Genomic DNA, 12,178 nt, shown 5'->3' with positions numbered 1-12,178 from the left:
TTCAGGTATGTTTTTGAGTCGATAACATTATATATCAAACGTATGTTATATAAGAAAAACTCATAAAAGGCGGAGAAATATTATATTTTTTGCTAAGAGATATTGCTAGAAAAATTACAAGAAATTTGATTGCAATTAGTAACAAAGCTTTATCACCTCAAATTAGTACAATATGAAATTAGAAAGCACATGAAATTTATTTATTAAAATATGACTGTAACTAGAGACCATGTAAACACAAAAAACTCTTTGAGTTCATTACACAATGTAGATGCAGTCATGACAGAACAAAAGCATTGACAAAAATGTACAATTAGTATAAAATGATAAAGGAAAATCAATATTATCCATTTGAATTAAATAAAACTCAGCAGTGACTTTCTAGCTGTTTAATGTTGAAAGGTTCAAGTTCAAACCTGTAAATCAGTCATTCCTATAAATGTTAACATAAAAAAAAAAATCATTATAATATTCTATAAGATAATAAGGTCAATGAGGATAACAAGAGTATAACCCATACCTGTTAATGGCGAAAGGCGCACCATGGCGCAAAGGTCCATTTGGAGCCATGGCGCATAGCGCACGGCGCGGCACGCGCTATTTTGAACATGACGCAAGCTATATAAAAATTATAAAATAATAAGCATGAATATGAAATATTATTAAAAATGAAAGACAATCTATCATAATAATAAAATACAACTATAACATATATAAGTTCGATTAAGTAACATTCAAATATCTTATAATTCAAATACTACAATCTTTTTTTTAAAAGATCAAATAAAAATTTTATCTACTCTTCTTGAGAATCATCATCATCAGCAAATGTTAAAAAAGCTTCATTATCTTCTTCAACATTGTCTCCTACTTCATAATCCTCTTCATCACCCTCGATACCACTACTTCATAATCCTATAAGAACGGAATCTGACTTTTTATGATCACCTAAAACCAAACAAATTTAGATAAAAGAAACATAATATTGTCCAAGAAACATAATATGGGGGCTGCCGGGGGTCCAAGGGGGCGCTGCCCCCTGACGGGGTTCGACCTAGTTATACTGAGCTGTACCGAGTGGTACAAAGCATGTAACTAGCGGTACCGAGCATGTACCGAGCGGTACAAAGCATGTAACTAGCGGTACCGAGCATGTACCGAGCATTTACATAGCGGTACCGAGCGGTATCATGCATGTACTTAGCAATACCGAGCGTGTACCTAGTTGTACCGAGCTATACCGAGTTGTACAAAGCATGTACCGAGCGGTACCGAGCATGTACCGAGCGTGTACCTAGTTGTGCCGAGCTGTACCGAGCGTCTACCTAGTTGTACCGAGCTGTACCGAGCGGTACAGAGCATGTAACTAGCGGTACCGAGCGGTATAAAAAAAATTCATAAGTATACCAAAATTTAAAAATAATTTGGCGCGCTATTTTGCGCCTTGCGCAATGCGCCATGGCTCACATGTGGCGCAAATAGCGCGCGCTATTTTAAACACATGCGCCTCGCCATAAACATGGCGCCGTAGATGCGCCGCGCAGCGCCGTGCGCCATGGCGCACGCTTTTTTGCGCCATTGACAGCTATGGTATAACCTATGATGCATCGACACTTCTCCTGAAAGAAGCGTGCAGTATCCGACACGTATCCGACACTACACGCGTCCGACACTCCTCCGACACGTGTCGGACACGCCGAAAATGTGTCCGATTAAAAAAAATATTAAAAACAAATTGGACACGCGTGTCCGACACATATCTTAAATTTTTATGAATTTTTTTTTAAATATAATTTCTTGTATGTAAAATTTTTACTTATTTAAAATATAAAACGAAATTTCTTATTTCCTATTCCCAACATCAAATCAATCGCCCGCACTTAATACCCCTTTTATTGAATATTCTCATTTTCATTTCTCTTTAGCAATGAATGTATTTTCATCTTTTCTTTGGATGACGGATAAACAACATCGACGCCTGACTCTCAACATCCTAATATTAATTATTTTAAGCACAAATTCTAGTTAAATGACTTATTTTTTCTAAATTATTTTTAAAATTATACTTATTTAATATTTATAGACTATTTTTAAAATTCGAGCTTTTATCGAGCTTTTTATCGAACTTAATGTTGAGCTTGTTCACGAACTTCAAATGATGTTGTTCGTGAACATAAATGAACCGAACACATTAATGTTCAATCTTGTTTATTTAAGGATTGAGTATTTAAAATATTGTTTTGTTTAGTTAGTTAAAGGATCAAAATGAACTTTAATCGAACCGAGCATTGAGTAGCTCGTCGAACGCTTGGTTCGCTTGCAGCCCTACCTATTAATTATTTGATTACTTGGACATCAGCGTAGAAGGAAACAAAAATATAACAAAACACAAGAAATAACATAGAATGATGAGTCCCAAAATAAGTTTAGTTCTGTACTCATTATTGAACTTAGTATAGTTCTGCTGTTAAATAAAGCAGAAAATTGACAAGTTACATAATAGGTGAAAGACAAATTGATAATTATATTTCAAACTGCATTGTAAATTATATGATTATTGCCTTCAGAGTTCTACCGCACTATACATAATGTTCATTTATTTTCGCAATGAGCTCATGTGCTAAAAGATTTGTCCTCAGATAAAAGTAATGAATTCATTGATGCTTATCCAATGATAACTGATATCATAGTAGGAATCAAAATTAAGCATCAGGACAATAACGTCTAGTCGAGTACAGTGGCACATAGGTAAAATATCTATGAAATTAGACAAATAACAATAAACCAAGTATAATATTTGTAAAAAAGATCTATGAGATCAGCATGATAGCAATCAAGCATTGGCATTTGCGAAATAAAGCAGATAAGCCTAAATCAAGAAGAATCTGTGAACTGAAATCGTAAGAAATAGTCCAGTAACTCTAAAATTGAAATTTATGCAAGTCGCTCTTAGTTTTGGAGATTCAACTCAAACCTAAACAAGCTGGTTTTTTCTGTAATTGAAGTGCTAAGCTGCATTTTCATGAAAATATTTACGTATAAATGAATGGCTTTAGATTGAATGAGAAAATTCAGATAACTATATCAGATACAATGTCTCTTTGTTTCACCGTGCAAGTGTTAATAGCATTCAGTGAGTAAAACTTCGCCTTCCCGCATGAAAAAAAAAACAATTTGCTCTATCATACATACTTAGAGCTTTGTTTAATAAAGTCTGCAACTTTATATTCAAGGAATCAAGCTTCATATCAGTTGAAAGCGAGGATTTTACAAGAGAGCAGTTGAATGACAACCCTCATGAGGATAGAAGCTACTTTGCAGCTTCTAGAGACATTAGAGGGATTACATGTGGGAAGTTCGAGTCAGCTTCAGAACAATCTACTGGTAGTCCATGCAATTCATCATTCTTCATGGATGAACTAAATTATCAATCATTTAACGAAGACATTGTCATTGAAAGGTATTTGCACAGGCAGAGAATAGAGTCGGGTAGCTTATTGGTCTGTGGAAGATCTGTGTTATAGATCTTATTTGGCCTTTTTTATGGGCTCTCTTTGTACCAGAGGTAAAATTATCATTTATTTGTACTTCATATTACATAATTTATGAAATCTAAAAGCATATATTCATTGGAAGCATATAAAGTAAACATTTAGATGGCACTATGAGTTTATGTTGCATTTTTTTTCTTATATTCATTTTGGATTTGGCTTATTGCAATTACTCTCATATAGGGCATTTTTCATTTAACATTGTTTTGTTAGTTGAGACATTGGTGGTGTTTTTAAGATCTTAGCTTGTGTGGTGTGTTAATTCTTTCAACACTATTGTTCACTTGAATAACTATTATAGGTTGAGTTTGTTGATCAGAGCTTGTGATAATTTGGTGATATAGGTTTCATTTGAGATAGCTTTTGATCATTGCTCGTATGTGAGGAATAATTCCTTGTTAGCAAGCAATGATTAAAGTTGGTGTTATGAAAATGGCTATATAATATAATTACCCGAACAATGCGTAGATCAAAATCAATATAGCTAGTTAAATAGTGGGTGAATTAGATTTGTAATTAGTTTATAGTTAGAAACTTTGTGCTAGTTGTATATTATGGTCAAGTATAATAAGTGAGTTATAGTGAGATCCCTTATTAAGCTATTGAGTACTTTGATGAGTTGTTAAGGTCTTTAGATTAATATCCTTGATTGTTAGGCGGCATCGTAAGTCCCTCGAGCAAGTTTAGTAGTTCAATATTGAGGTTCGAATTAGAGTTATCTCTTAGTTGACTTGATATAATTTGATTTCGAGCTACTATAAGTTTGTCAAGTTTCAAATTATGTACAACTCAAACATGTTCGCAATGATTTATTGAACTTGATTCATGTTCTCATAATAACATGATTGATCCAACATAAATAATCATGGTTGAACCTCTAACATTCAACAATTATCAATACATGGAATAAAACTACCAAGCTTATTCTCATAAACAATAATTTCATATTTCAATAAAAAAATATAGAACGAAATTCTATTAAAAAAATTAAATAGATAGCATTGAAAGAAATTGACCATTAATGTTAAATTGTCAAAATAAAATGATTGCATAATTTTCTATTAATAATATAGATAGACTTGTTCTCAAATAACATAAACCACCTTATTACAATTTCAATTACAATTATTACTCATCTCTTAAGAATTTTAAGAGGAATTTCCCTATAAATTTTACAATGTCATATCTCCCATCATCATTGCCTATTCAAACAAACAACCCAAAAGCCCCATATTCAACGCCGGAATCACCGCCGCCTCTCATCCACAGCCTCCGGCGGCGAAACCAATCCTCCCCTCCCCCACATCATACACAATATCAAACGTTTTCTGCTGCCAATTCCCAATAATCGTCGCCCCTCTAGCCGACGCAAACGCCAAACACGTCACCCCGCTATCCACATCAATCATCACATTGCTCCTCGGCAGCCTCACCACCGCTCCGCCGCCAAACACAAACGCTACTTCCGGCGTCGGCACCTCAGCTGCACTCCCTTTATAACACGTATCCAATATCGAATACGCCGGAGCCCGAGCCACCTTCGCCCCGATCGCCCTCACCACCGCTGCACTCACCGCACCATAGACCTCCTCCGGCAGCCTCGTGATCACCGTCCCTGAATCAATGATCGACGGTGATTCTTCGGATACCGCGATGCTCTGCCTCGCCACTGCGATACTCGACAGTTTCAAAGAATAGAGACTCTCGTCAGCCGAACTCTTTGCCATGGGTGTGAAGACGAATTTGCCAGGATTGTAGCTGCCGAATGAGAGGTAGCCGGTGGCGGACGAGGAAGAAAGGCAGTATGAGAAGGAGCTACCGAATTTGGGGCTTAGTTGAGAGAAGAGAGAAATGCTGTTCTTGGCGAGGCCAATGATGCCGGCCGACTCTCCATACAGACCTTCGTTGTCTTGGCCGCATCCGAAGATGAAATTGGGGATGGCTGCGACGCTACGGGAGAGCGAGAGGGTGTCTTGTGATAGGTAGCCGATGGAGAAGGAGGCGTCCCCGTAGCTGGCTTCGTAGATGCAGGTGCCGGAACTATCGCAGCCGGAGGGGTTGAGGGTGGCGGAGGAGAGGGTGGAGCAGTAAGAGGCGGAGCACGGGATGGTGCGGTAGGTGGATGAGGCGGCCGGGTTGAAGATGGGGTCGAGTTGGCGGTGACAGTAGCGCTTGCAGGGGAGACATTGGAGCCAAGAAAGGGAGCTTCCGGTGTCGGTGACAACCGTGTAAGTGGTTGGTGGGGTGCCGACGTTGATGCGGGTGACGTAATTGCCGACGCCCAGGGCTGTGCCCTTGAAGAGAGGGACGGAGGCGGCGGAGGTGGTGACGCGGTGGAGGAGAGAGTTGACGCGGGTGGAATCGTGGTGGAGGATGTCGGAGAAGGGAAGGTCGCTGGAGAGGGGAGCCGGGGAGCAGGGGCTATGAGGATGGTGAAGGGGGAGGCGGATGCCAGAGGAGTTGTGCTGCAGCTGCAGGCTGATGATGCCTGGATGGGGGAGAAACGTAAATTAGGAAAATTGGAAAAAAAAAAACAGTATTTTTTAATTTTAATTTTTAAATTTTTATAGATTTAAATATTTTATCTTTTATTTCCTGTAATAAATTATATTAGACTGTTTATACAAGTTTTTCCAAAAAATCTCTCGAAAGACAAATAAATAAAATACATTTATTTTTATAAAACATAATATAGGAAATTAATATGTCATCAAAAATCTCTTTAATCAGACATGAATCTTCAAATATATTTAAATTTAAACTCCTAAAATAAATTTGGGACCATCTAAACTTTAATTTCAATAAACTTCTAGTCTAATTTAATATTTTGACGAGACGCACTAAATAAACTAAAATCGGTTCATTTAGAGCCCAAATCAAGAGCTTAAAGCATATTTGAAAGCTTCAATATACTAATTGGATGATCAAATAATATCCCAATATAATATGCTTATAGTAGAATCGTGTGGCTCGACGAGACAAATCCAATGAGCCCAAAATCGCTTGATTTAGGCACCATTTAGACACATAAATGTTCAAGAAACGCTTTTATGATTGGGAAATCAATATGAGTCGATGGAGCACTCAAAATTTGCTCTACATCATCACTATATTTATGGGGCATGCCACTCTAAAAAACCTATAAATAGACAACCCCTCCCTACATGAAGAGGAAGCTTGGACTTGAGGGTTGGAACTTGAGGTTTTGGACCTAGGGCTAGAGGTTCGAGAGAGCTTTAGGACTTAAATAATTTCAGAGCTACACCCGAGCATCACAGCTGGCAAACCCAGTCCTTCTGGTCATCACTGCTAAAATTTCACTTTATGGTTCACCATTAGACATCCACCCAATTTTCACCATCAAACCTCCGTTTGGCCATTGCCATAAGACCTCTATCTAGCGTCCACCACTGGGTCTCCTCACGAATGCTGCCATCCAACTTTTGCTCGACCACCACCATCTGATTTCCACTTAGCCACCGTTATTACCAGACCTTTGTTCAACCTCCACCAATGAACTTTTGTAGACCAACCATTACTGATCATCGTCATTGGACATCTGTTACACCGCTGATAATGATTCTTAAAACCATTGTCACTCGACTACTACCTTTCTTACCTCAGTCTAGTAACAACTCAAAAAAATGCTTAGAATGAATTTATTTGAAAAATCAAAATTTTCTGAACTATAGTGCTTGACACTATGCCTTTGGGTGCAATGGCATCGGGGTGCTCAAATTTAGCATATCAGGGCTAATGCTCTTTGCCCTATAGTAACGCTATAATCACAGCAGTGACGCTGTGTTAGGCAAGCATAATAGCATTGAGCACTAAAACGAGTTTATATATATATATATATATATATACTTGCCATCATCCCACTGTCCATTCTCTTTTTGTTGGCTAGGCCTGAAAAGAAATAAAGGAGAAGAAGAAGAAGAGAAAGGAGAGAGGAGGAGGAGAGAGAGAGAGAGCTCTTCAAATCATCAATGTTTGCCACTCCTATTATAAAAGTTACGCTAACAGTAGTAAATAATCTTTACTTTGCTTTTGTTTTCAATGATTCTAAATTTGATAGGCTTTCTGTCTCCTAAAAGTGATAGAAAGCTTATATTTCTAATTTTTTTAAAACTTTTATCTCATAACTTTTGATATGTGATAGAGATCGTTATTATGAGCATTTTGACTGAAATATTATTAAATTTTATTGAACAAATTGAGAGTTATGATTTTGTGAAGTTAATGCATATTTTATAGATTTTCATGCATTCATAAATTATTGCATTTCATATATGAAAATGATACTACTGATATGTGATGATGTGGTAATTGCATGTAGGCAAGGAAGGCTCGCTATCATTACTATAAATAATAAGGGTTGGATCTTAAAATATTAATACACTTTATATGAGGGTGGGCCGACGGGCTTTTCTTTAATGATGGTTTGTAGTGTTTTCTCAGTTCTAGCGTGTAATTTATGACTTATTATGCCAAAGGGCAGAGAGTGACGACTCTTTAAGATTATTGAAAGCCACCTATAATGATAATAATGTTGACTAATGATATAACGATTTAATGATAAGATTGATCAATGAGAGATAAAATACCGCATTAAAGCTAAAAGTCCTGTCTTGCTAAGTCATAAGTTGATGCATATATACATTGATAATATGGTTACAATATATGGCATTGGGATACATGTACTGATAAAATGGATAAGATTGATGATGACTAATTTATATGATATGGCAGAGGAGAAAGATGATAGAAGATAAATAAGATTAACTACTACTGACTAATAATTAATAATAATAATTATACTTATTGAATGATATCAATAACATGAATGATAAGTAGCAAGACTGGTATGACAATATTACGCCACTAAGATAATATAATATGATGCATGCTGTGTAACTGATGATAAATGACTATTTATCTAATATGATATGACTGGTTTATATTTGCATTGATTTCAGCTTCAAATATTGGCGCTTGTTGGGCTTTTATGCTTATTGTATAATTTTTATATATTTTCATGTAATGATAAGAAAACTTGAGGATGTTTTGAGTTGCTAACACCTTAGCAGTTTATTTATTTATCTATTTATTTTTCATTTTGCAGCCATGTATTCATTAAGACAAGATAGTTCATTGAACAGTATTATTATTGTATATATATTATTTTAGGCTTGTATTAAAATATAAATATTGATGAATATAAATTTAATTTTAAATAATAAACATATACAAATCTTCCAATTTTAAATTATGGGGTATGACAAGTTATCCGTCAACTAAGGTCCTCAAACCATTGTCACTAGACTATGGGCCTCATACGACTATCACCTGACTACGGTCCCTCTAACCTTACTCACCAAACTATGATCCATTTGACCTCGGTTACCCACTAACTATTGTCTTTTTGACCTCCATCATTTGCTGACTATAGTCTCTCCTACCTATGTCGTTTGTTTACTATAGTCCTCACACCATCATCGCCCGACGACTATGGTCTTCAGTCCATGTCACCCAGTATTGCCCCTCCAATCTTAGTCACCTAAATACGAACCCACATACCTCCGCCCCCCACCAACTATTGTTCTCGAGCCATCATCGTCTGATTATGATCCTCAAACCACTGTTGCCCACCTACTAAGGCCCTTGGACCACCACGACTACTGACTATGGGCATAGACCACCATCATCCGTCAATTGCGGTTCTCGGTCCATTATCACTTACTCCAGTCATGATGACCTCCATCACTAGACTATGGTTTCTCCGATCACCATCTCCTAATTACATTTCCTTCAACCACCGTCTCCTAATTATGGTTCCTCTAAGCTCAGTTGCCTACAATCCCTTTAACCACCATCCCTGACCGTGGTTCTACTGACCAAACAAACATGCCAACGATCTCTTCAGAACAATTCTCATGCCAATGGATTCTTCCAACTCTAACCATATAATATGCTCTATATGACATATATTTACTACATTGTGTCAACAACTTGCCCCAAGGATGGACATCATTTGTAATTAATAATAAATATTAGTAGAATCATTTCAATTGAGTCGAAACCTGTAGTTTTACCATTTTCTAGATTTTTCACGTAAAAAATCAAGTGTCACATATTACTCTTGCACCTCCTCTTTTATTTGTGCATGTATTTGAACTTTGTACAAAGCTATGATGTTAAACTTTATATATCTCTCTATGATCGCAAATATTTTGACACACAACAAAGATAATACTTAAAATTAGAAGTCATTAAAATAAAAACATTAAAAAAAAGTAATCATTATTTGCAAGTGTTGTTGCCTGCAATGATTTATCACATTATTATTAGTTTTTGGATTAAAATATAATCTAAGAAAATGTTGGAAATATATAAGAAATGGCACCCATAATTTTAAAATAAGCATTTAACTTCCCTTGTGGCTGAATATAATTTAACATATTAGTATATTAATTCCATGTTTACTAAATTCTAACAATTATATTATAGTTTCATAGCAAATTGGAACCTTAGAGAAACGAATTTTAATTTATGAAGTAGGTAAACTATATTGCTTATTGTAATTTATTAAAATAATTTGACATATTACAAATATTTATTGGACTTAAAAAATTGAAACATCAGAAAAAAGATAATTGTTTTTATTTATTAAATAATTTATTTTTTACACAAATCTATAAGAAGTTTTATATAAATAACTTATATAGTTATTGAAAAAAATCAAGCAGGAGTAAGAGAAATCGGAGCAAATTGATTAAAAAAATTATGTAAGAATATTTTAATGTTTTAGCTGAGATTAATAGAGTTTTAAGGATTATATCTAGCACTAATCTCAATGTAAAATTAAGAGCTTTAAATTCTATGTGACACAAAATATGTCATTATGAAACCTAAATTTTCAGGTAGTTGATTTTCAAGATCTAATAAAAGTTAGTAAAATTTCTCAGGACTTTGATATCCTCATATATATATTTAAGATTTTTTTTTTTTTAAAAAAATATTTTTTGTTCATTTTGTAGGAAAAATAAAATTAAAACATTTATTGGATGAGCTTAACCCACGATTCTTGTCTGCTTAAATATGTACTTCAATTATAACCAATAAATAAAATAAAATAAAAATCTCCCAATTATTCCTTGTATAGGACCACATAAAAAAGAAAATATACCTAATTCCTTAACTTTGATTAATTATGCCATTATTACTAACAACCTCATTTACTCTTTGATTTGGATGTGTTTCCCTTCAAAAGAGATGGATATTTGAACAGCAGCCATATGATAGGACAATAGATCCAAGCCCTAAAATATTTATGTTTCATTTGTGATAATTTATTATTGTTTTTTTAAACTATTTTCAGTACGAAAATTTTTTAAACTTACAATTTTTATATTAAAAAATTGTTTTAAAAACAATAAGAAAGATATGAACTACTTTATAGTAATCATAAGCTCAATAATTTCAAAAATTTTATTGAGAAAAATCATAAAATTTAATAAAGCAAATTAAAAAATAACAATTGAAATTTAAGAAAAGATTAAAGAAATCATAAAAATCTAGGCATCACTTGAACTAAATGCTAGTAATAATTTATAGGCCCGTTCTTTTTAAAATTTTCTCCCTCAAAATTTCCATCATTTTAACCTACAAGCCTACTCAATAATTAAATTAAGCCTTCGTTTGGAACAGTTTTTTTACTGCTTTAAGAACTAAAAAAAATTATACTAAAAAAATGCTTCATAAAGTAGTAAGAAAGCTCTCAAAAACCAAAACTCTAATATAAAAATTTCAAATATTCCTTAAAAATGAATAGAACAGGACAATTACAGAAGGAAAATTGGAGAACTCCCTTACCCTCAATCTGTGCAGAACAAGAGCTTGGAGGAACCTCCCTCAGTGGAGCGACAACTGAGAGAAGAAGAAAGAAGCAAAAACTCTGAAGCAATTTCATCTCTACAGCTCTGCTCATGCTTCCCATATGAGCCTCGCCTTAAATACAGACAGCGTTCACTTTAGAAGGGCCCGATCTGTCTTCACATTCACCTCATTACAAACAAACAATTATTGGTTGTCCACAAATTTAAATGGCAAAAACAATTTAAGCGGTGGAGATTAAACACACGATAGCTTTAGAAAGCTCACATGTTATAAAATAGAAAAGCTTCCCCCTCTTTTATAAAAATTATATCTAATATCTTGTAATTGGTCTAAAAGAAAGGCATTCAATATTAATAAATAAATATGAAAGTACTTTTATATAGTTTATAGAATAAATATCATATGAATTTGGAGTGTGTTAAAATTTTTAGCTTATTTTAATAAAAATTTAATTGTATTATTTTGATATAATATCTGTTTTCTTTTTAAATATATTGTAAAACTCTATATAGTGGGAAAGGGCCCTACCACAGCTTGCCCAGCTCATTGAGAGTGTATCTATTTGGATTTATTTCATAGTTTGGTTCTTTTGTACGGATATAATTCCTTGGTTAGGAATTCATTATAAAGATTAATGTTTGATTTGGGACGATTTTTTTACTGTTTTCTAAAGCAATTTTTTAGTATAAAAACTTTTAAAATTAAAAAAAATTGCATTAAAAATCTGC

General features: G+C 34.4%; 2 protein-coding genes across 4 annotated transcripts in view; one reads left to right on the top strand and one right to left on the bottom strand.

The window, feature by feature from the left end:
• LOC110100472 overlaps positions 1-3,636 on the top strand; it is a 33,040-nt gene extending 29,404 nt beyond the window's left edge. For all 3 annotated transcript variants that reach the window (XM_020828004.2, XM_028692936.1, XM_020827996.2), the window contains exon 7: positions 3,234-3,636. Coding sequence is in view for 1 of the 3 variants with exons in the window: in XM_028692936.1 (XP_028548769.1) it covers positions 3,234-3,256 (23 nt within the window). In the remaining 2 variants the exon portion in view is untranslated. The remainder of the gene's footprint in view (positions 1-3,233) is intronic.
• Positions 3,637-4,575: 939 nt separating this feature from the next.
• On the bottom strand, positions 4,576-11,593 carry LOC110100464 (aspartyl protease family protein At5g10770). The gene is made up of 2 exons (XM_020827985.2): positions 11,427-11,593; positions 4,576-6,039 (listed from the first exon to the last, which is right to left on the bottom strand). Exons 1-2 carry the CDS (start codon positions 11,548-11,550, stop codon positions 4,811-4,813), a joined length of 1,353 nt encoding a protein of 450 aa, XP_020683644.1. The 5' UTR covers positions 11,551-11,593; the 3' UTR covers positions 4,576-4,810.
• Between the last annotated feature and the right edge of the window lie 585 nt (positions 11,594-12,178).

Source organism: Dendrobium catenatum, unplaced genomic scaffold (genome assembly GCF_001605985.2).
Source record: "Dendrobium catenatum unplaced genomic scaffold, ASM160598v2 fragScaff_scaffold_188, whole genome shotgun sequence".
NCBI classification, from domain to species: Eukaryota; Viridiplantae; Streptophyta; class Magnoliopsida; order Asparagales; family Orchidaceae; genus Dendrobium; species Dendrobium catenatum.
This window is presented reverse-complemented; position numbering and strand designations above follow the sequence as displayed.